Source organism: Coenobita brevimanus, chromosome 71 (assembly GCF_032717465.1).
Source record: "Coenobita brevimanus isolate Jiangsu-jjx chromosome 71, ASM3271746v2, whole genome shotgun sequence".
Classification (NCBI taxonomy): domain Eukaryota; kingdom Metazoa; phylum Arthropoda; class Malacostraca; order Decapoda; family Coenobitidae; genus Coenobita; species Coenobita brevimanus.
Window position 1 is genome coordinate 26,177,777 of NC_137024.1, and position 25,252 is coordinate 26,203,028.

At 40.5% G+C, this 25,252-nt stretch overlaps 1 protein-coding gene across 1 annotated transcript in view; it reads right to left on the reverse strand.

Annotated features, from left to right (window-relative positions):
- The window catches only part of LOC145406660 (acidic leucine-rich nuclear phosphoprotein 32 family member A-like), a 294,562-nt gene that overhangs the window by 64,043 nt on the left and 205,267 nt on the right, over nucleotides 1-25,252 (reverse strand). Inside the window, exon 6 of the mRNA XM_080277747.1 lies at nucleotides 6,238-6,428. Within this exon, the coding sequence (XP_080133873.1) occupies nucleotides 6,238-6,428 (191 nt within the window). The remainder of the gene's footprint in view (nucleotides 1-6,237; nucleotides 6,429-25,252) is intronic.

Consider the following 25,252-nt stretch of genomic DNA (forward strand, 5'->3'; position numbering starts at 1 on the left):
AAATATAGACAACAAACTAGAGGAATATGAATTGAATTGGTAAGGTCTTTAGGCTGTATGCTTACATGAAAGATTATGGGTTTTACAATTTTAAGAGATGATATGGTCACTGGTGTGTTTACGCGACCCTACTCTACCATCCCAAGCACTCAGGCGTTCACAGTTCACTTCACCCCAGATGTTTTCACCAATTACATGTTAATGTAACACGCATTCTAATTTTATTAATTCTTACACAAATCATAGCAAATCACAGGATGGGCTTAGGGAAAAAAAAAAAAAAAAAAAAAAAAAAAAAAAAAAAAAAGCCAGGTGTACCAGACGAGTCTTCTTACACATGTAAAAAAAAAAAATTGATTTTAGAACTCTGAAAAATCGTCCCAAGGCCAACCACGGGAGCACGCAAAATTTCTGAACCCACAATCATTGAGGGGGCTAAACATAAGTTTTATTATATGCAGGAAAAGTACCTTACCAAATCAGTTCTTCCTGATATTCTGTTATATTTTTCAGACTATTTCTGGGTTGGTAAATATAGTAAACGTTTCTTATTAAATCTGTTTCCACGTCGTTTCTAGCTGTCCTGGTGTGACAACATTTGTTTATTTCGGTAACATAATGGCGGAAAGGACTGTTCTTCTCTAAGTGTTTAACTAAACCTGGCCTAACCGAGCATACCTGTAACTAATAATTTAACCTAACCTAACCTCCAGTTGGGAAATTGGGAAACGATATCCACCTTTGAGCACGCTGAGTTTCTTCCACTGAGCTGGAAACGATCGTAGGGGAATGTGACGTTAATAACGGGGAGGAAATTTTTCAGCAAGAAAAAGTAATTTCCCAAACTGAAAGTGGTCAGAAAATTACAGAAACAAGCTGGAGGATTATGAATTGAATTGGTAAGGTCTTTCTGCTGCTTCAAGTGCACAATGAAAGACACAAGTATATTCCCACAGTATGATGAAAAAAAAGTGGAAAAATCGAACCATTTGAAACACGCACTAGCAGAAACAGGGTTTTGATTGTATTTTGCATGGTGTAAATTTTCTTCAGACGGAACTGGGAAGATAGCTGTCTTTCACTGTACATTTACCGGTAAATAAATCAATCTAACAGTCCTTGTGTTTTGTTTCCAGCAGTTTAATCATGATTTCAGACTATTCAGGCTCCTCTTCACACCATATGGTCTGGATAATCAAGCTATCTCTGTATTTCCTTTCGTATCATTGAGACAGATATTTTCGTATTGTGGAATTTGTCCTATACTCATCGCTATCGTACCATCGAAAATTCGTACTTCGGGTTTTCGTTTTTCGAAGACTCACTGTAATATGTTATTGATAATCACACCTAGGTCCTTCTCTTTTTCTGATGTGTGTAGGGTTTTACTTCCTAACTTATAATCCCAATCAGGTCATGGAGGCGATTTGTTTGTGGCCACCCCGAACAGGAATGAGGCGTCTGGCAATAGGTAGATAGATAGACAGGTCTTTTTCCACTTTTACCAAACTTGATTACATGACACCTGTCCACACCGAATTCCATTTCCCATGTATTGCTCCATTCATGAAGTTTATTTACTTCTTCTTATAGCTCTTTACAAGAGTCTGTGTTAGTAAGTCTCCTCTGTTGCATCATAAGCAAACATATTTAGATAGCTTTCATTTCCAGTGTTACTGTCTGTATCATTTATATACACTAAAAACATAACTGGTGCCAGCACTGAGTGCTGTGGAACTCCGCTAGTCACTTCCCTCCATGATGAGTAATTTCCCCTTAGTACTGTTCTCAGTTCTCTTTTTTTGAGAAAATCTTGCATCCAACAATAAGTTTGCCTTGGATTCCTCCTTGATGGTACAGTTTCCAAAAAAGTCTTTGGTGCAGTACTCTGTCAAATGTTTTCTTGAAATTTAAATAGATACTGTCCACCCATCCTTCTCTGTTCTGTAATGCTTCTGCTACTCTATCATAGTAGCTCAACAAATTAGTAACACATGATTTTCCCTTTCTGAAACCAAACTGTCTTTGTTATCATACTGCATTCTTCTAGATGATTTACCCAAACTTTTCTTATCAGCTTTTCTAATACCTTGCTTACAACACTGGTTAGTGATACTGGTTGGTAGTTGAGTGGATTTTGTCTATTCTCTTTCTTGAATAAGGGAACAATGTTTGCTTTCTTCCAAATATCAGGTAGTTTACCTTGTCCCAAGGATTCCTTGAAAATTAAAGGTAATGGTTTACTTAACTCCTTTGCACATTCATGTAGCACCCAACACGAAATTTCATCAGGACCATTTGCTTTTCCTTTGTCTAATTTACTTAACTCCTCCTGTGTTTCTTTTTCTGATATTTATATATCTGGTAGTATGAGTTGGCATGCATGTTCCATACAATCCCTCACAAAATTATTTTCTTCTGTAAACACTGATTGGAAATTCTTATTTAGAGCTTCACAAATATCCTTCTCTGGTGTGTAGGTGATCCTCTCATCTGTAATGGATTGTATTTTATCTTTTACTATGGTTTTGCTTCAGATGTAGTTGTAAAATAGCTTCGGTTGATAACTACTATTATTTATGATGTCCTCCTCAAACTGTTTTTGGGCGTCCCTTCTTATTCTTGTATAATCGTTTCTTGCCTGATTATAGCTGTTATATGCCCTTTCACTATTGTGTCTTCAATATCTGTTCCACAACAAATCTCTTTTTTTCTTTTGATTTTTTACATTTTGTATTAAACCACTTACTTATATTCTTTTCTGATTCTTTGTGCTGTGGGATGTACTTCTGGACTCCTATTTCATAAAGTTCACAGAATTATCTACATATAACATTTAAATCTTGCCGTCTAAGCTCTTTTTCCCGATCTGTTTCTAAGAAGTATATCTTTAGTGAAAGAGAGAGAGATTGTTCAGGTGCTTGAGGATGCAAAAGTGGATATATGTGGATTGACTGAAACTAAATGGCAAGGTGAAAGGGTGAGAGAATGGGAATATGGTTTAGGTATATGTGCGGAAGTCAATGAAAATGAGAGGGCAAGAGAGGGAGTAAGTCTGATGATAAGCAAGAAGTGGAAGGAGAATATAAGAGAATATGGAACAGTGGGTGCAAGGATTGTATGGGTGAGGATGAAAGTAGGTATACAAGCGTGAGCGATTGTATGTGTGTATGCCCCAACAGAGGATCGAGTGGCAAGAGTGAAAGATGAGTTTTGGGCGAGTGTAGAAGCGTGTATGGACAAGTTTGAGAGGAGCGAGAGAGTGCTGTTGATTGGAGAAATGAATGGCAAAGTTGGGAATGTATGAGTGGATGGAGTGGTTGATCAGTGGGGTGTGCCAGCTGACGTAGATGGGAATGGAAGTGCTTTGGTGGACATCTGTGCTTGTAAGGGGTTGGCAATAGCCAACACCTACTTTCGGCATAAGATGATCCACCGGTATACATGGAGAGTAATAAGGAGGATGGATGGTGAACTTGTTGAACGAAAGGCAATGATAGACTACGTGTGTGTGGATGAGCAAATGAGAAGACAAGTGTTGGATGCAAGAGTGTGGAGAGGGTGGGGGAATGGAGTCTCGGACCATCACTTAGTGATGGCCAAGGTTTAGAGCTGCAAAGAAAATGGTTGAGGAGACGAAGGGGAAAACAGGAGGAAGCAACTCCTCTGAGAAGAGTGGAGATTTTGCAAGATAGTGAGAAAATGACAGAGTATAAGACCACAGAGGAAGAAAGATTGGGAAAGTATGAGCTAGAACAGATGGAAGGGGTGGACGATGTATGTAAGATATTCACGGAAGAGATAGGCGCAGCGTGTGAGGCGGTTTGTGGAGTGAGGAGGAGATGCAAGGGTGTGCAAGGGATAGCATGGTGGAATGATGAGGTGAAACGAGCTGTGGAACAAAAGAAGAAGGCATATAGTGAATGGTTAGCGAGTAGAGGTAGGGGAGAAGATGAGAGAGAGAAGAGAGAGGTATATGTGAGCAGGAGAAGGGAAGTGAAGAGACTGGTGAAGGAGAGTAAGAAGAAAGTGGATGAAGAGTTTGGTAGGAATCTGAGTGTGAAATGGAGGGAGAGTAAGAAATTGTTTTGGAGGAAGAGTAAGAAATTGTTTTGGAAGGAGGTAAAGAAAGTAAGGCAGTGTGAAAGGGGAAATAGTAGGGGAGTGAAAGATAGGAATAATAGATTGTTGGTGGAGAAGAGAGAGAAATTGAGGAGATGGAAGGAGCACTTTGAGGATCTGTTGAATGTAGAGAATGAGAGCAGTGTGAGTATAAGTGGTTGGGGAATGGTTGGAGAAGAAGAGATGAGAGGAGGGAGGAAGAGATCAGTAGGGCAGAAGTAGTGGAAGTGATGAAGAAGATTAAGTTGGGATAGGCCCCAGGAATTGATGGAGTGTGTGGTGAAATGCTTAGGTATGGGGGTGAGATTGTTGTGGAGTGGATATGGAAGTTGTGTAGATTGGCTTGGGAAGAGGGAAGGGTTCCAGAGGACTGGAAATCAGGTATAATTGTTCCTTTATACAAAGGAAAAGGGGAGAGAGAAGTATGTGGTAACCATAGGGGTATTTGCCTACTTAGTGTGACTGGTAAAATATATGGTAGAATACTCATTGATAGGGTTAGGCATATGACAGAGGAGCTAGTTGCAGAAGAACAAGGGGGATTTAGGAAGGGAAAAGGGTGTGTAGATCAGATATTTGTTCTAAGATGTTTAGTGGAGAAGTATCTACAGAAGGGAAGGAAAGTGTATGCTGCCTTCATGGACTTGGAGAAAGCTTATGACACAATAGATAGGCAAGGTATGTGGAAGGTATTAAGAATATATGGAGTGGAGGGGAAATTGTTAAGTGCTGTGAAGAGTATGTACGAGGGAGTTAGGGCTACGGTGCAAGTGGATGGTGAGCTGAGTGAGTTCTTTGATCTCACTGTGGGATTGAAACAGGGTTGTGTGATGTCTCCATGGCTGTTTAATATATACATGGATGGGGTTGTAAAGGAGGTGCAGGGTAGGGCAGTGGATGTGGGGGTGGCTCTAATGAATGAGGGTGAGATTTGGAAGATTCCGGTGTTGCTGTTTGCTGATGATACAGTACTGTTGAGTGAAGATGAATGGGAGTTGCAAGGTTTGGTGAATGAATTTGGGACAGTGTGTAGGAGGAGGAATCTGAAAGTTAATGTAAACAAAAGTAAAGTTATGGTGTTTGAGAGGAATGAAGTCACAGAGTGTGCAGTAAGGTTGGATGGTGAGGATATGGAGAATGTGAGTGCATTCAAGTACTTGGGTAGTTTGATGAGTAAGGATGGAACTTTGGGTGATGAAGTGCGTGAAAGGGTACAGCAGGGAAGGAAGGTTGTTGGTACACTGAAAGCAGTGATGAGAAATAGGGAGGTGAATATGGAAGTTAAGAAGTCACTTCATGATAGTACTGTGATCCCTACCCTGATGTATGGAAGCGAGGCATGGACCATGCAAGAGGGGAACAAGTCAAGAGTGAGGGCAGTGGAAATGAGTTACTTGAGAGGAGCATGTGGAGTGACGTGGAGGGACAGGTTGACGAATGAAGAAGTGAAGGAACGCTGTGGGGTGGATGTGGATGTGGTTGAGAAGATTAGGAGAAATACACTGAGGTGGTTTGGACATGTGAAGAGAATGGAGAATGAAAGACTGACTAAGAGGGTGTATGTAGGTGAGGTGGAGGGAGGGAGAGGGAGAGGTAGACCGAGGATGAGGTGGAGGGATGGAGTTGAGAGGTATATGAGGGAGGGGGGGATGAGTTGGGGGAAGGGTAGTCAAATGGTGGGTGACAGAGCGACTTGGAGGAGTTTTGTCTGCGGCCACCCTTTGCGGGATTAGGGCGTCGGGCTATAGATAGATAGATAGATTGATATCTTTAGGTCATGATAGTTGCCCTTTTTGTAGTTAAGGTTCTTTTTGGAACGTGTGTGTGTGTGTGTGTGTGTGTGTGTGTGTATGTACACAATGATCCCTTGGTTATCATATATTTGTTACCAAACATGCTGCATGATATCTGAACAACCATGAGCACATCACACATTATCTCACTTCACCACTGACACTCAACAACTAAACTGGACATCCATCTATTTTTATACATGCTCATAATAACTCTACAGCAATCAAAAGTATGATCAAAAAAGCTTCTACTCAATGTACCGGATTGTACTCCTTATAGAGTGAATCAAGGGGGCCACTGAAAAATTTCTGCTCAACATACCGGATTGTACTCCTTATAGAGAGCATCGAGGGGGATATCTTCTTCATCTTCTTCCCCATCATCTTCCTCTTCCTCGACCTCTTCTTCATCCAGTTCCTCCTCTTCCTCAACCTCATCATCTTCCTCTTCCTGGCCTTCTACCATCACACCATCATCCTCTGCCTCTCCTACACCATCCTCCTCTTCCTCTCCTAAGACAAGTAAACAATCATACAATATATCTGAGAATAAACAATCACATTCTAGCATGCCTCAAGCTATATTAAGTTAACATGTGGCATGCCCAAATCAGATATCCAAATAGTGCAGTACAACTGTATGATATAATAATACCTTGTGTTTAAATTAGGGAACACAATTACTTCTCATGAAGCAACTCTGGTGCTGGAGAGGAACACCTTCACACATTGGCCCTGATTAACAAAGTGGCTCTATTCCTCTCCAATATCCCCCAAAAAAGGATGGTGAATGAAAGAAAAAGGCAACTTCAGCCTGCAGTTCACCAGGTGCAAGCCTGGATGACCCTGAGGAGACAACAACAACATTGTTTTTTCTTATACACAATATCTTTTACGCAGAAATATATGCACAATATCTTTTAGGTAGAAATCTACTTCTGATTGGTCATTACAGTATTCCAACACTGTATAAGCTGTGGGAATATAATAACTACAGTACATCATTAATTAACATTCATATAGCTAATGCACAAATATCTACTGATTCAAGACCTCAAAAACTACAATCATATTAAAAACAGAATGCTTTCCCCATAATATTTAACTGGAACAATTTAAAAAGAAGAGCTAAAACTGGTATGGCAAACTACAGTAGGATCTCGCCAATAACGACTTCGACAATAACGTTTTCGGCAATAATGGTAAGTTAGAATGGATACCCTGTTTCTATAATAACGTTTGGATTCACTTGAATAACGGTTATTTCACAAATGCCAAGTTGTTATACTACACATATCACTTGAATAATGGTTATTTCACAAATGCCAAGTTGTTATACTACAAATATGCCCAAAACAAGATGAAGAATGAAACAGACAAACAAGAGAAGGTGAAGGAAATTGCAGAAAATGTGTGCAGTAGCGAGGAGGAGATGAAGGATCCTCCCCTCACCACCTCCCCTGACTCGCCCACCGCTGTCCCCTCCATCTCCACTGCCCCACCTGACTCACCAACCACCTCCCCCTCCACCTCCACAGCCCCACCTGGCATACCTGCAACCCCGACTATAATTACTGTTGCTGTATTCCGGAAAAAATATAACATTCGACAGGACGTCAATTTCTTCATCAAAGCCTGGAATAATATGACATTGGCAACCTTTAAACAAGTGTGGTCGGAACTCCTGCCGCAACTCAAGTCTGCTGAGACAGAGAGAAAGCAGCCATCAGAATAAATAACTAATGACTGGACCTGTAAATCAAATTTCAAGAAAATGCCAGAAACAGTATCATGACTGAGTGAATGCCCGCCATCAGTCACTCATCACTCGCTTTCTTTCACAATGTCGGCCAGCCGAAGAAGAACAACAGAGAGGGGTTGATTAAATGATGACACTGATGACATTGGAGACTTTCCTGAAGATTATGACTTTGTGGGGTTTGATGACGTGCTGACAGAAATAGGTGACCCTGGCATGAAAGGCAGGAGTGAGGACGAGCCCAGTGAGGGGTCAGGGGGTACGCTGCAGCAGCCTCCATGCACAAGCCTCGAACAGTCATCACACCAAACACCTTATTAACTCATTTAAGGTGAGTTTTATATTACTCATGACAGTTTAACAACTACTCTTATTATTTCAGCTAAAAAAAAGTAGTGATAGGAGGGTCCAAATGGGAAAAATGGGTAAAAGCCGTGGGGTGGCGGCACCAATAAACACATTATACATGTATTTTAATGTCACACAAATATCATTTTCGCTAAAAACAGCGTTTTCTGGCACCAATTAGACATTATTGGCGAGATCCTACTGTACTTCATTTTACCTCATCTCATGCTCCGTATTACAATCAACAACTGCCACTGTATATACACTCCATTAATATCTAAATTGTATGCAGGCAAAATGATACTGTCAGTAAATCAACTTCATGGTACAGTATAATGTTACTATAAGCACAAAAAACATTAATTTCTGACACCAGAGAAAAACCTCATTATGAACAATTTCAAGTGAAAATATACTGATGTTAATTCATTAGCATACAATGAAACAGCTTTAAGTGAGAAGTATCTGTATAGTCTTTGGAAAAGTTAACCCTTTAGTTTCCCCAAACCCATAGCAGTTCAAGTCCAACACACACACACACACACACACTCAAATATCTATACCTATCTATCTATCAATCTATCTATCTATCTACCAATATATATATATATATATATATATATATATATATATATATATATATATATTTGATAATAAATGGAGGCAGGAAAAACAAAGGGAAAAAAAATAAGTCCACGTGCCTAAAGGCATCTTCCTTTCATAAAATACTTATAACAATTGGATTTAAATTCAAGTGGATTAAATGTATGTGGGAAGTAACTCCCTGGAAGTGAATTCCAGAGAGTAGTAGTTCTGGGGATAAATGAATTTTGATAAGCAGAGGTTCTGCATTGTGAGGGAGAGAGTGTGAGTTCATGGGCACTCCCAGCTGCCCAAGTATTTGGGGAGAAAATGTGAAGGGGAGGCACAATTGCAGCCAGTTCATCAGAGCACTCATGGTAAAACTATCGATAAAATAATGCTAAAGAAGCAACATCTCTACGTACTTATAATGGAGGAAAGCCCTGCGTTACGGCAGGATTATTGATAAATCTAATGGCTTTATTTTGAATTTTGTCCAATTGCCTCAATGCAACCGCTCCATATCCACTCCACAGTGGTGAACAGTATTCGATCTGAGAATGCACATGACTTTTGTATCTTGTGGCCATCTGCTCGTCAGTGAAGAACTCACGAACTCTGTACATAAGTACCAGTTATTTAGAAGCAATTCTAGCAAGGGATTTAACATAAGTAGTCCAGCTTAGGTTGGGGTTTAGAGTAACACCTAGGATATCAATTGTAGTAGATATGGGAATACAGTAAAACCTCACTATATCGGACTAATTGGGGGACAAGCCAGTCCGAAAAAAGAGACATCTGGACTCCCCCTGGACTTCCTTCTCCTTTCTTATGGAAAGAGACGTGCTTGTCATTCATGCATTTATTCTAAAGAATCTCTTTCTCTCTCTCCCCGCACTGGGCACTTCCATTTTACCTCACAAATTTTTGTCTTCGTCATCACCTTCATCTACACTTTCCCATTCATTTCTGCCTTTGCTTTCAGTTCACTTTGACATTCACATGCACTTTCATATTCAGTTCCTTGCTCACTTTCACATTCACCTTCACATTTACTTTCACTATCACTCATTTTGAATTTCCATTTCACCTTCACTTGCAGTTTTACTTTCTTACTTTCACGTTTACCTATAGAATTACTTTCACTCACCTTTACTTTCACCCTCTCTTCTTTTGCTCTCACATTCCCCTTCACCATCACTTTCATTTTCACCTCTTTCACCTTGACCTTTACTTTCACCTTCATCTTCACTTTCACATTCATTTTCACCTTCACTTCCATTTTAACCATCACTTTCACATTCATCTTCATGTTCACCTTCATTTTCACCCTCACTTTCACTTTCACTTTTGACTTCACTTTCATCTTTACTTTCACCTTCATTTTCACCTTCACTTTCACATTCCACCTACACTTCTGACTTCACTTTCGTCTTCAATTTCATCTTCCACCTTCACTTTTGACTTCATTTTCACCTTCACCATTTCACCATCTTCACATTCACTTTTACTTTCACCTTCATATTACCTTCACTTTCACCTTCACACTACCTTCACTGAATCATTCACTTTCACATTCGCTTTCGCCTCTCTCTCTCTCCTGGAGAGAGAGAGAGAGGGAGAGAGAGAGAGAGAGAGAGAGAGAGAGAGAGAGAGAGAGAGAGAGAGAGAGAGAGAGAGAGAGAGAGAGGAGGGACAAAGGTTATGCCTATCTTCCTCATTTGTTTATGAAAAAGGGGACGCCACTTGTCATTCCGGTATTTATTCTCTCTCTCTCTGCTGACTTTGACATTCACATTCACTTCCATGCTCTTTCACCTTCACCTTTACACTCATTTTCACAATTACTTTAATTTTCATTCTCAATTTCACCTTCACGTCTCTCTCTCTCTCTCTCTCTCCCATCTCGGGGAGGAAGGGAAGGAATGGAGGAAGAAAGGGAGGATGGACCGATGTTATGGTATCTCCTCCGTTTGTCTGTTCATTCATTTATTCCAAGGGGCAGACTGCTTCCGGTTTTATCGGACTATCTCCGATGTATAAGAAATTTGTCCAGTTGGCTCCTCGAGTCCGATAAAAGTGAATTCTGCTATATTGAAGTCCATTATATCGAGGTTTTACTGTACTGACATCATTTAAAATTATGTGGGAGTCTGAGGGATTCTTTCCGTTGATACAGTATATATATATATATATATATATATATATATATATATATATATATATATATATACATATATATATATATATACATATATATATATGTATATATATATATATATATATATATATATATATATATATACATATTATATATATATATATATATATATATATATATATATATATATATATATCTATTGCCAGATGCCTCAATCCCATTCGGGGTGGCCACAAACAAATCGCCTCCACGTCGCCCTGTCCCTCGCCATTTCACTGCCCCTCTCCCAACTCACACCCCTCTCTCTCATATACCTCTCCACCCCATCCCTTCATCTCATCCTCGGCCTCCCCATCCCTCTTCCCCCCTCCACCTCACTCACATACACTCTCTTCGTCAGTCTTTCACCCTCCATCCTCTCCACATGGCCAAACCACCTCAGTGTATTCCTCCTAAAGCTTCCTATCACATCCACATCCACACACATAATGCTCCTTTATATCCTCATTTGTCAGCCTGTCTCTCCATGTGACTCCACAGGCTCCTCTTAAATAACTCATTTCCACTGCTCTCACTCTTGACTTGTGTCCATCCAGCAATGTCCAAGCTTCACTTCCATAAGTTAGAGTTGGTATCACAATACTGTCATGTAGTAACTTTTTCACTTCCATGCTTCTTATCACTGCTTTCAAGGAACCAGCAACCTTTCTTCCCTGCTGTACCCTTTCAAGCACCTCACCCTTCAAACCTCCATCCTTATTCATCACACTACCCAAGTACTTAAACGTACTCACATTTTCCAATTCCTCACCATCCAACCTCGCTGTACATTCACTGACTTCACCTTTCTCAAAGACCATCACTTTACCCTTCCCTACATTCACCTTTAGATTCCGTTTCTTACACACACTCCCAAACTCATCCACCAAGCCTTGCAGCTCTCCTTCATCTTCACTCAACAACACAGTATCATCTGCAAACAACAGTACAGGGAGTTTCCAAACACTACCCTCTCTCACCAGGGCCACTCCAACATCCACTACCCTACCTTGTACCTCTTTTATTATCCGATCCATGTACAGATTGAACAACCATGGAGACATGACACATCCCTGTTTCAACCCAACCTTCAAAGAGAAAAATTCACTCATTTCACCATTCACACGCACTGCAGCCTTAGCACCATCATACATACTCTTCACAGCATTCAACAACTTCCCATCTACTCCATATAAACTTAATACTTTCCACAATCATTGTTTATCAACCCTGTCATATGCTTTCTCCAAATCCATGAATGCCGCATACAACTTCTTTCCCTTCTCTAGAAACTTTTCCACTAAAGATCTAAGAATGAATATCTGATCTACACAACCTCTTCCCTTCCTAAAGCCTTCCTGTTCTTCTCCAACTAATTCCTCTGTTCTTTCTCTAACTCTGTCAGTAAGTATCCTACCATACACTTTTCCTATTATACTAAAAAGACAAATGCCCCTATGATTACCACACACTTCTTTTTCCCCTTTTCCTTTGTACAAGGGAATAATTATAACTGACTTCCAATCCTCCGGAACTCTACCTTCCTCCCAGGCCAATCTGCACATTTTCCACATTCATTCATCTCTCCCCCATACTTCAGCATTTCACCACAAACTCCAACAATTCTTGGGGCTTTCCCCAATTTAACTTTCTTCATTGCTTCCACAACTTCTATCCTACTGATTTCTTCCTGTTTTCTCACCTCCCTCCTTCTCCCAGCCACTTATACAGGTAACTCGCACGGAACACATGGGTTTCGTTCCTACCGTGCCGCGTTAGGTGCGAAATCGCGTACAGTAACCCCTCCAATATCCGGATCAATAGAGCCATCGGTAGGTTCAGATATTGGTTTCGTCCGGATATTGGGCCCCAGCTTATGGACTTGTACTTACGGACCCTAACACAGAGAAACACCTATACAACTTCCTCCGGACATGCATAGCACCTATTTAACACCCAAATCACACCAATAAGGCACATAAATGACTGAAATAAATGCAATAGAAACATAAAATGTGGGTTTAGAAGTATGTTCATACATTAATAAACATTCTGGTACTTATGGACTCTAACCGAACCTAACCTAATCGAACTCTGAAAAACATTCCTACTGCACATGCATGAGGTAAGTTTAGTATGGAAAGAAGTACAGTATGACACTTTCTGGTGAGTATAGTATGGGAAAAAATACAATATGAAACATTCTGGTAAATATAGTATGGAAAATAGTACAACATGAAACATTCTGGCTACTGACAGCAAGTCCCTGGCCACCTCGATGAATAACCGCCTCCTCTCGGACTCTGACAGTAAGAACGATTTCCTGAAGCACTTGCACTACACTCTTCCTGAAGTCTTGCACTGAACTTAGTCACTAACACACAGAAGTCATGGCGAACAGCGCAGGTCTTGTCGCGGTGAGAGACAGGCGGGAAGTGGGGAGGATGCAGCGGCGCTCTATCGGACGTCGGAGGAATGACGAACCAAAACAATGCTCTCACGTGGCGCGCGCGGCAAGTTCAAATTACGGACGGCAAAAAATCGATTTTTTTTCCATTTTTTTTGGATTTTCGGACCATTTTGGGAATGTTTGATCCCAGGACGATAAGGTTCGGTTAGTGGGGATGTTCGGTTAGTGGGGATGTTCGGTTATTGGGCGTCCGGATATTAGAGTGATTACTGTATATTTAAACTACCCCGTATTTTGCTCCCTAGACCCCCAAATGTGTTGTTTTGCTGTTATCTGTCACTGGTAATCACTAGAAAGCACTTTAAGTGGTTAGAAGGTTTATTTAATGTTATAACTCACAAATACAGTACTCCAGAGCAAAACTTCAACACACAAATACTGTACGTAAACACAAGGAAACATTCCGATGCCGATCATAGGTAATCATATAAATTAGGTTAACTGGTACCAGTGCTTTAACTTACAAGTACATACCAGAACAGTACATAGTTAACTTAGAAATGCAGTACTGTGATATTGAATGATTTCAGTACATAATCTGTTAGGAATGGCTTGAAAAAAAAAATGTTATGAATACATTTTCACCTTTTTGATATATGTTTATGGTAGTTTCGAATTATTTTTTACGTTATCGTTGTGCCCATGCTTGGAAAAGGGAGCGAAAGAGTTGAATTTTCAGTCCTAAATGAGAAAACTGCACGTCCTCCAAGGCTAGAGTCTGCCACGGGAGAATAAAGTGGAGGGTCAGTCCGATTAGCAATAAGGAAGTTGTCCAGCTCCCACACCACGAGAATGGCTAAAAATAGAATCCTAATGCAGTTTCAGAACTAACAATAAGTCTAATTATTACGAATACAGATACAAAGCAGAAATAAATACGTTTACAGACAGGGGAAACGTACTTCTTCCGCCATAACATGTTCATCTTTCTCTATCATTTTACGTTCATCTTTATCATTTTACCTTGTTATTTTCACAATATATATTGCTGTCTCGTAAACAGGGTGGTTGTTTGTGTTTTGCAAGGGAGGAAAAAGGTTGTATTTTCTGTCTGGGTCGAGATAATGGGTGTAACTATGTGTAGTTAGGCATGGCCACGAGCGAAAAAATCGTACATCCACTCATCACGATAGCAGGTGGTGAAATGACAGATGATACATGAGAGGGTGAAGTCAAGGTCAGTCTCATGTCCCAGATTTTCGTTCACTTCCCGAAAGTTTTCACAGTTTTCTACAAGTTGCAATGCATCAAATGATCTAAATCATTACAGCAAACTTGAGCAAATAGGTAAAGATACCAAGACAAAAATGTATTTTTCTCTTATTATAAGTCTTTAACGAACAAACGAAAAAGGCAATATTCCGACGCCAATCGTGGGTAATCATATAAATCAGGTTAACTGGTTACAAGGCTTTATTTAATGCTTTAATTGCTTACAAGTACATACCAGAACAGTAAATATTTAACTTACAAATACAGTACCGTAGAAAAGCAGTACAGTAAGAGTTTAACGAACAAACAAAAAAGGCAATATTCCGACGCCGATCATAGGTAATCACATAATTCGGGTTAACTGGTTACAAGGCTTTATTTAATTATTTAACTTTATTTAAGTGCTTACAAGTACAGTACATACGAGAACAGTAAATATTTAACTTACAAATACTGTGCAGTACTGTGGAAAAAATGAACAAATAAAAAAGGCAATACTCTGACGCCTATCAGGTAAACTGGTTATAAGACTTTATTTCTTGCTTTAACGTTATTTAATAGTACTTTAACCCGCGCCGTCCCGAGGACGTACTTCCACGTCCTCACGTTTTGTCACAGCTAATCCCGAGGACGTACTTCAACGTCTTGCAATTGCAAGGTTCATAATTTCCACAATTTTCAATTTTCGCGAGTCATTTTTGGTACGTATACACGGGACACCTTCCTCAACAAGATGCCAGGCAGAGACAATGCCTTACCCAGCATGACCTCCTCCCCCCCCCTGCATGCCCTTTTCTCAGCAATTCACCCGTTATCAGTGACCTGGCCAGTATAGCCATGTCATGCCACGGTACGAAATTCAGGGCCAGAGTGATTCCCCAATCAATGACAATGTGGAGGACAAACTTTACATCGCATTAGAGGAAGAAACAGTTAGAAATGATGATCAGGTAATGTGGCAAAAAAAGGTCAGGTATTAGTGAGTGAAACAATGCTTATAATGCCTATATTACTGCTTGAAAACCAATATACTCTTGTACTACATATAAATTCGTAACAGTAAATAAATAAATACCGTTTATGAGTGGTGTGAAATAGTTATCCTCCCATAGAACTCGTTTTCTTTGGTGCCAGCCTGATAGAAAACCCAGTAAGGTAAGGAGGCTCTCCTACCTGTAATGAGTATTTTAAACCTCAGGTGAGCGATTTCTCTATGAATTTTCGATGTTTCTCACCAAAAGCGAAAGTTTTAGCAAAAAAAAAAAAGGGTCGAAAAATGGTTGGGATTGGGGGGTACCAGTGGTCAAAAAGTGGTCGGGACGGGGCGGGTTAAGTTGCACATAAACTTACCAGAACAGTACAGTACTGTAAATATTTAACTTACAAATACTGTGCTACTGTACTCGGGAATGTCTCACTCACTGAATAATTTCCCGCCTAGATCGTCACGTAATCAAAACAAACCGCGCGCTGAGGTGACGTTCGAGGATTTGATCTTTCAAAGGCCTCTCCTGCGTTAATTTGTAGTTTTCATAATGGTCTTTTAATCTTACGTTGTCTTATATGTATCCCAGCCCTTACCGTGTATAATTGCGAGCGTGTTCCGTGAGATCGTGTTCCGTGCGAGTTACCTGTACTCGCATTACTTCCATCCTCTATGTTCAACAACTCCCTAAAGTGTTCTCTCCATCTGCTCACTTTTTTTCCCTTCTCTACTAGTAATCTACCATTTTTATCTTTCACTCCCCTGCTAACTTCACTTCCACCCTGTCTTATTCTTTCACCTCTTTCCAGAACATTTTCTTACAGTCCCTCCACTTTACACTCAAGTTCCTTCCAAATTCCTCATCCACTCTCTTCTTACACTCTCTTACTAATCTTTTCACCTCTCTCTTTCTACATATAACTCTCTCTTCCGCCTCTCAACTTCTTCCATGCCCCTATTTCTCATCCATTCATTGTATGCTTTCTTCTTTTGTGCCACAGCCTGTCTCACCTCTTCATTCCACCACGCTGTTCCTTGCACATCCCTCCGTCTTCTCTTCATCCCACACACCACATCACATGCTGCACATATTTCTTCTGTAAATATCCTGCACACACCTTCCACGTCCCCCATTTGCTCCAATTCATATTGCCCAATCGTTCCTCCACTTCTCTCTTATATTCTGCCTTCTTCTCATCCTCTTGTAACCATTCCACTCTCCTTACAAATACTCCTTCTTTCCGTCCTATATACTGTATATACTGTATATATATATATATATATATATATATATATATATATATATAGTGCACTCACTAGTTTTGCAAAATATACTTTTGCGAATAGCAGTTCGGCGACGCAAAGGAAATTTCCTCTGCAAGGAGTCTCATGAGCCCCAGCGGGAGCGATCGCATGGGACTTATACTGGAACGATCATACTGCATCTCTTGTGAGATCTACTTCCAAGAGATTAGGTTTGATAAGCTGACTCCATACCTTTGTCACCCCTGCACAGGTGCTGACTTTATACATGGGTTTTATTTGCCCATGTGTAGAGTACACCTCTCTTGTGTGGGGAGGCTCCCTACATGCAGCTGTTCTCAATAGGGTGGAGTCAAAGGCTTTTCATTTCATTAACTCTCCTCCTCTTTCTGGCTCCCCTCAACCTCTGTCTCCTTGCCGCACTCTTGCATCTTTATCCCTTTTCTATTGCTACTTCTACAGTCACTGTTCCTCTTAACTGTCTGCTTGCATCTCTCCACCTTTACGACAGGCGCGCAGCACCCATCTAGCAACAAACTCTCATCCCTTTTCTGTCCAACTCTCTAATGCAAGAATCAACTGTTACTCCCAGTCCTTCATTTCTGCAACATGTCAACTTTGGAACTCCCTCTGTCTGTATTTCCTACTTCCTATGATCTCTGGTCTTTCAAACACAGTGTGCTCAGGCATCTGAAAATGAACGGATCTTGATTTTGGCTCTTTTTTGTATTGTTTTTGTTTTTTTCTTGGAAGGAACAGTTTGCAGGCTCCTGGCCTTTGGTTCCTTCTTCTAACTATCTATCTATCCACTGCCAGACACCACTCCTTGCATTAAAAAAAAAAAAAAAAAAATGTTTTGTGGGTGTAAAGTTGCTTAGGGTCGCCAAATTTAAATCTCCCGATGCGTATTTAAAGATCTCCACACCCCCGTGGGCATGTTTGGTGATGTCAACAAAGACAGAAAGATTTACTCTCTCAGAGGAATTCTTCAGTTAATTCTCTGGTTTCTTTTTGTTCTCTGGTGACTAATGGAACTTTTAGCTCACGCAGTAATGTGGTGGCATTGATCTCCTGTTCTTGGCCTCCCTAGTCCTGCCTACATCACTGTGTAGTATGCCTTGCTTGGATTAGCGCTGACATTATTTTTTGCTCTGATTTGCCACTCCAGTTGTACTGAGTGACGTTTTTTACAACCAGTATGTCTCATCAGTCTAAGAATGTGCTTATGAGACATAAAAGGTGTAAGAACAGAAGAGAAATAATGGAGGAGAGCAAGCAATGCAGGCAGAGAGAAAGAGGAAGCAAAATCAGCTGATCAGCCTGTCATGACCCCCCCTTCTCTATCACATCCCCTCACCCCTGGACCCTCAACCACAACACCTGCTGCTACAGCATGTCTGTCATGTACAAAGAAAAGGAATAGAATATTCTTTGAAAGCGAAAAAGTGGTTAAAAGTGGGGATAGTGACACGATACTTATCAAGAAAAGTGATTATGTAGAATCAGTGAAAAGTTTGGTGTGCAGTAATTGTCATGGAAAAGTTGACCATGCCATTACACTTGTTGGTAGTGGTATAGACACTACAGTGAAAGAAAAGGAAGATAGAAGCAGATCCACACTATGTTGCAGGGGTGCACTAATCATTGTTCTTGGCTAGAGTTTTTTGTAGAGGATCGGGAAGAGGGCCACTGCTGGTTCAAAGAAAACCTCATTCAATGAAACAATAACTCTATGATGCTCCAGCAGTGAGGTTAGTATAACTGGCAAAGACTCTTGAACATTACAAATACCATACAACATACTACATCCACAGAAACATAAAATGCAAACTCTGACACCCGTTTTCTTAAAAGTATGTTTTCAAGGTTAAAATTGAAATAACTCCATTTATGGTTCAATCTTTGTTAATTTGGTCTCAATTTCATCCCAGTGCTTTTCTGCAAAAATTCGCAAAAGCTCATCTGTAGAAACTGACTTGCTGTAGCACCAGATTTTTTTAAACATCATTTTTTGCTTGTGTGATCCTAACAAAAATTAGGCAAAGAATCATTTTATAACTATTAGAGAGCACATGCCAAAAATCTCTACCCACTTTAACATACATCATATGCACTTTTCACCAAAAAAATATCAGCTTGCTACCTTAAATAGTGTGTCCCACATTACGCTTCGAAAAACCTTATAATGCATATCAAAATGACACAAAAAATGTTTCATGTTTTTTTGTTTTAATTATCTTGGGAGTTCAAATTTTGTCAAACTGCAGTCAAAGGTGTTCTCTAAGTCCCTGAAGATTTTAAGGTAATAGCCTTAATATGAAACTCTTTACTAGTACCAAATGCCTCTGGCTCCAATAGGGCTTTGTGTCATTAATGGGTAGCTAAGGAGGAATGAGGTGGCAGACCCTGGAACCAATTACCATTTATTACATGTAAAGTATAAGCACGAATTTCATGAGTTTTAGTTTTGCAACACAATTGTGGTACCAATTAGGCACGAAACTAGTGAGTTCTCTGTATCCATCTATCTATCTATATAGACAAGTCGCCTATGATGCGGACTTCTATGCCATGGTTTTCTACGACACGACAAGGTGCCAGACCCCCCCAAAACAAACCATGCACATACTCTGCCTATGGCACGGGTGCAGCAAGTTTGAAACACGCGGGCAAATTCCCCTGGCAGCGCGCTCCCTTGTTTGTAAACAAAGACGATGGCAACCACTTCAGCTCCATATTACAAGTGGTCCAACTGTGGACTTTTCTCTCTCTTATGAGGAAGTTAAACTTCACCAAATTCATTGTGTTAAGTGATGAAACATTAAAGATTCTTTGGGTATTGTGACTAGTTTATAAGTTTGTTCATAATCCCGCTATGAATGGGTTAGTGATGAAGCACCTATCTCTGAGGTAAGACGAAGTATAATCCCTCCCATCATCATCATCACGTATTTAAGAATGATTTAATGCCTCCCGTCATCATCATCAAGTATATAAGAATGATTATCAATGTGTTAATTGTGAGTTTTGTTGACACTTGACCATACAAACTTTATCAAATAAACTTCTTTAATCAGTGCTTGACCAGCCAGCCTCCACCATCTTTAATGTTTTGGTCGGTCAACTGATCTGTGTCTACTTGGCCAAGCTTTTCTTCGCTCGATCTGCAGTGTGTGGTATTGCCCAAGTAGACACAAGACTGATCACCCTTCCGTTTCTTGTGCCTATTGTTATATGTAATACATGCATTGACTGACTGCTTGATTGTGTGCGTGTGTAAAATGGAGAAAAGTGGGGTGAAAAGGGGGACTTTGGGCAAACATCCAGAACCAAAGTCCATTTTTCCCATAGGTTTAGTTATTTGTATGCTACGGTTTTCTATGGCACGGGTGCGGTCCAGAACCAATTAGAGACCCCACAAACTCCTGAAAGTTGCCAGTGTTCGCCGGATCACTAAATAGCATGGGGTCAGTACTCACTCAGAGCTGGCGTACCTTCCTTTAAAAAAATTCCTATCGGGATTATTGCTCATGCATAAAGCATTATACCAGTATTATATCAGTCCGGCTCTAAATGAGATTTACGCCAAAAAATTCTCCACAGAGTTTATTAAAAGTCATGAAAGCTTACTGTGTGTTTTTGCATTCAGCACATTTTTACCAAGTGTTATGAATCTCACTTGTTCGAAAAATTTATCATAAAGTTTCCAAAGATCGTAATCTTTCATTTGACAAATCCTGACATGATTCTATCTATTATACACTTAATAATGGTAAGAATTGTACAGCCAAAATCTTACGTGGCCGAGATCAGCGACCCGAGTTTTAAAAGGCACAGTATTCCTCTCGCTTTAAGAAAATGACTCAGTTCTGCTACAGTCTGTTTTTCCACATATATTTTATCTGCGCAGTCGACCATGGCACTATATTTTTCAGATTTATCGGCTGATTTCAAAAGGTGCAGGAGTCAGGAGTGGTGTATACACATCATCAGCGCTGCCTTGGGCCCCTAGCGGCGGGCACACAAACTTCGCGCCTCCATATGAGCTCAGTGAGTTCATACGATCTTCGATTTTTAAGTACCATATTTCTTTCGTCTGTTGTGTAAGATACAATATCATTATATTCATTTACCAATTTTCCTAAAAGATGTATATTCACCACCTAAAAACATGACAGTGATCAATACTCAGGCAACATAATACTCGCATGTAGACTGTCCCTAAACTAAGATGGATGCAACCTTCCATTTCTAATATTTTTTGAAAACGAAGCCATTTTTTTCTCCACTATATGTACACAAATCAGTAAATATCCGATTTTCAGTTGAGTAACACAAAAATTGTATAACTGAGGGTAAATCAAGTTGACCCCACTTTTGCACTTTACATTATGTAATCTGGCGAGTGGTGGCATTTTTTTCCAGTTTGTGGGGGCTCCTAGTAGCTGTGTGTTAGACGACTTGACTGTATATAAATTATATATATATATATATATATATATATATATATATATATATATATATATATACACACTCGACCCTCGATTTGCCAAACTAAAAGGGGGGGGACACCAGTCCAGAAATCCCAAAAGTCCGGCTCCACAAACCATTCCCTGGTCTACTATGTCTGAACTCTCCAATATTGTTTGGCAATTATTCCCATATTCTTGAGCATTCTGGAATGTAGGCTACCTATACCAACAAATTGGCCCAAATGTGGGCCAATTTGGTAATGAATCAGAATAATGCATTACCAAACAGATTTTTCACAAGTATGAGGATACACAGGATGAAGATGGTGGATTGTTTGCTCTCTCTGATTAATCTGCTACCCTACATAGCATGAAAATAATCAACATGGTGTTAATTATAAGGAGAGTGATTACATGTATTTCCACTTGTATATATAATTAGTGAAGAATAAACACTAGCTTTACGAATTTGGTAATGAAAAGTTAAATTTGGTAATGAAAGTTGAGGAGATTGGTAATGTGGCCATTGCGATCTGGCAACTCTGTTACCCCGCCATCATCAACAGTCACAGCCTAACTCCGATCGAGAGCAGATGCTCATAGCAGTGCAAGCCACAGGTGCTTGTTTTTTGTGAATAAACTGCAATACCTCGCCACTAGAACACACAGGAATTTACAGTGCTGTGCAGTGTTAAGAAATTAGAATTTAGAGTACAGAGGATTAACTGTGGACTGCAAACTGGTGGTTCAAACCAGTCCAGGAGCCAGGGACTTGTAAGTACCCAGAATGTTTAATACTGTATAAACTCACCTCTAAAACCTCATTTTATGGTTCTTTTGCATTTATTTCAGTCTTTTATGTCCATTATTGGTGTGATTTGGGTCTTAAATAGGTGCAATGCATGTCCAGAGGGAGTTGTATAGGTGTTTTTCTGAGTTAGGGTCCATAAATACAAGTCCAGGAGGCTGGGGCCCAATATCCGGACAGGATCACTATCCGGACAAGCCTTTGGCCCTATTACATCGGATATTGGAGGGATTACTGTATATATATATATATATATATATACAGTATACAGGTAATCCTTTAATTCAAGCGAACTTTTTTCATGCGATTTCGGTTATCCACGAATTTTTCGTACAATAATTAAAACAAAATTATAGTATTCAAATACATAATTTTAATATATGAGAAATAAATAAAATATAAACATACCTACCTGCTGCCCGTGTGCATACATGTGTGTGTGTGTGTGTGTGGAAGGTCGGTCTACCATGCACCACACAGTCATTTTGAATCCAACGGTCGAACTGTGCATGACTCGCGAGTCGTTATTTGTGGCTTATTTTTCTGCCTTCCAGTGATTGCTTGCCTTGTTTGTCAACATGGGGCCTAAGTGTAGTGCTAGTGATGCATGTGGTAACACAACAAAATGGACTCGTAAAATGATGTCGCTGACAGAGAAAGTTAAAGTGTTGGGCAAACTTAGGGAAGGAATGTCAGTGACAATTCGCCGTCAGGACGATTCCACGTCATTTATTTACATACCAGTTTATTTGGCAAGTAGAGTACACTAGTTTTTTACTTATATGAGTTATAAAATCCCCCTGAAAATTAGTTATTAAAGTATTAATTAATCAATAATAAGTATGTTTATAGAATGACGGGGAATCGTCCAGGGTGCGAATTGTCCTGATGGGGAATCGTCCATGTTTTGACAGTGAATTGACAGTGAATTGTTTCGGAATCATATGTTTGGGGTGAATGAGTCAACTCTTCATGCAATAAAGAAGGCAGGACATAGCATAAGGGAGGCAGTGATGGCTAGTGCATCAGACTGTGCTAAAGTGTCTCCACCTACGCCTGTGAACTGTCTTGGACCCGTATGTTTGGAGTGAATGAGTCAACTGTTCATACAATAAAGAAGGCAGAGAATGTAGCATACGAAAGGCAGTGAGGGCTAGTGCAACAGACTGATAGTGTCTCCACCTGCGCCTGTGCTTCTCAGCTTTCAGTGGTAAATTTCTTACATTTTTGTTGTTTTTCATACTTTATGCTAGTTTATTAGGTGTATGTAGTGCATAAACAGCATTATTCAGATGTAATACACTTAATACACATGCGTAATTACGTGCACACATGGGCAGAACGTATACGCGAATTTACCACATACGCGAAGGGTCTGGGAACGTAACCCTCACGTGAATTAAAGGATTACCTGTATAAATATATGTATCCATCCATCCATCATCCAATCTTACGTTGCCCCATGAGGAGATTAAGAGACCGGGGCTAGGCAAGTTGGTCCTGACATTTGAGATGAGAGTGACCAGCCTCACTCATCCCTGAGTGGCATTACATGAGCAATAAATTCCAACCACCCCTTGGATATAAACCTTCACTGGCTCAATCCGATTGCAGTGCTGCAATTACCCACTAAACCACCAGGCGCCATTATTTGGTTATATGGTTACCACCCAGCATAGTAAATGGTTTCCTGGTATAAAGGAAACCATTTGGCTTGCCACTCAGTGTAGAGTCACCCATAGGCAGAAGGAACAGGAAAGAATCAAGGAATGACAAAAGAGGTTGTGTAAGTCACCCGTAGGCAGACGGACAAGGAAAGAATGAAGTAAGGGAAGACAGAAGAGGAAGGAAGGAAAGGAAGAGAGGAAAGGGCAGAAGTGGTGTAGACTGTAGCACCAGTCAAGCAGGGCAGTACTCCCAAGGTGGATGGAAAGCTGATGACAGGGAGAGCTGGAGCTCCTGTTTCATCAGCCCTCGGGACTAGTTCCTGACCATCCCCCTTTGCTGAACCTTTTCAGTGTTTCAGTAACAGAGAGAGTAGGCCAGCATGCTCTCCAGTACAAGCTTCTCTAACTATCAACACCGAACTACATGTACAGTACACAGTACACTTCCTTTTCTATCTATCTATAGCCCGACGCCCTAATCCCGCAAAGGTGGCTGCAGACAAAACGCCTCCAAGTCGCTCTGTCACCCACCATTTGACTACCCTCCCCCCAACTCAACCCCACCTCCCTCATATACCTCTCAACTCCATCCCTCCACCTCATCCTCGGTCTACCCCTCCCTCTCCCTCCCTCTACCTCACCTACATACACCCTCTTAGTCAGTCATCATTCTCCATTCTCTCCAAATGTCCAAACCACCTCAGTGTATTTCTTTTCCAAAATTCAAAAATAAAACATAAACCCTCAGAGTCCCCAGAGGGGGAGGGACCATAAGTGCCCCCACCTTCTGCCCCTCTCCCGATGACGATCCGAGCTGCCTGGAACCACTGTATGACTCACTTTTTCTTCATTTCTGCAACGTTCGCAGCCTTTCCTCTAATTTTCACTCTGTTGAGCACCACCTCTCCTCCTCCTAACCTCACCTGCTATTCCTTACTGAGACTCAGCTGTCTGAGGCAACTGACAGCAGACCCTTTTCTGTATCCTCCTACTGTCTCTATACTCATTTCAAAGCCAAATGTAGCTGTTGTGTATATATAAGCAACGACTTACCTTGCTCTCATGTTCCTGAACTCGATTCTTCTAAATTCTCTACACTCTGGCTTCGACTCTCTTGTCATTCTCTGACTAAATATATCTGCGCTGTTTACTTATCCCCTAATTCTACTGACTATCAAAAATTCTTCAACTATCTTACTTCTACGATGGAGCACATTCTATCCATTTTTCCTTTCTCTGATATCTCCATTCTAGGAGATTTCAATGTTCACCACCACCTTTGGCTCTCCTCTCCTTTTACTGATCCACATGGTGAACAAGCCTACATTTTTTCTATCCTTAATGACCAAGAGCAGCTTGTACAGCACCCTACCTGTATCCCTGACTGCCTTGGTGAGAGCTCCAACATACTTGACCTCTTCCTTACAACTAATCCTTCTGCCTACACTGTTAATCTTTTCTCTCCACTGGGCTCCTCTGATCACAACTTTATTACATAAACCTCTCCTATCACTCCGGTAAGGCCTGTGGACCCTCCTAAGAAACATCATCTGTGGCACTTTGGGAGCTGC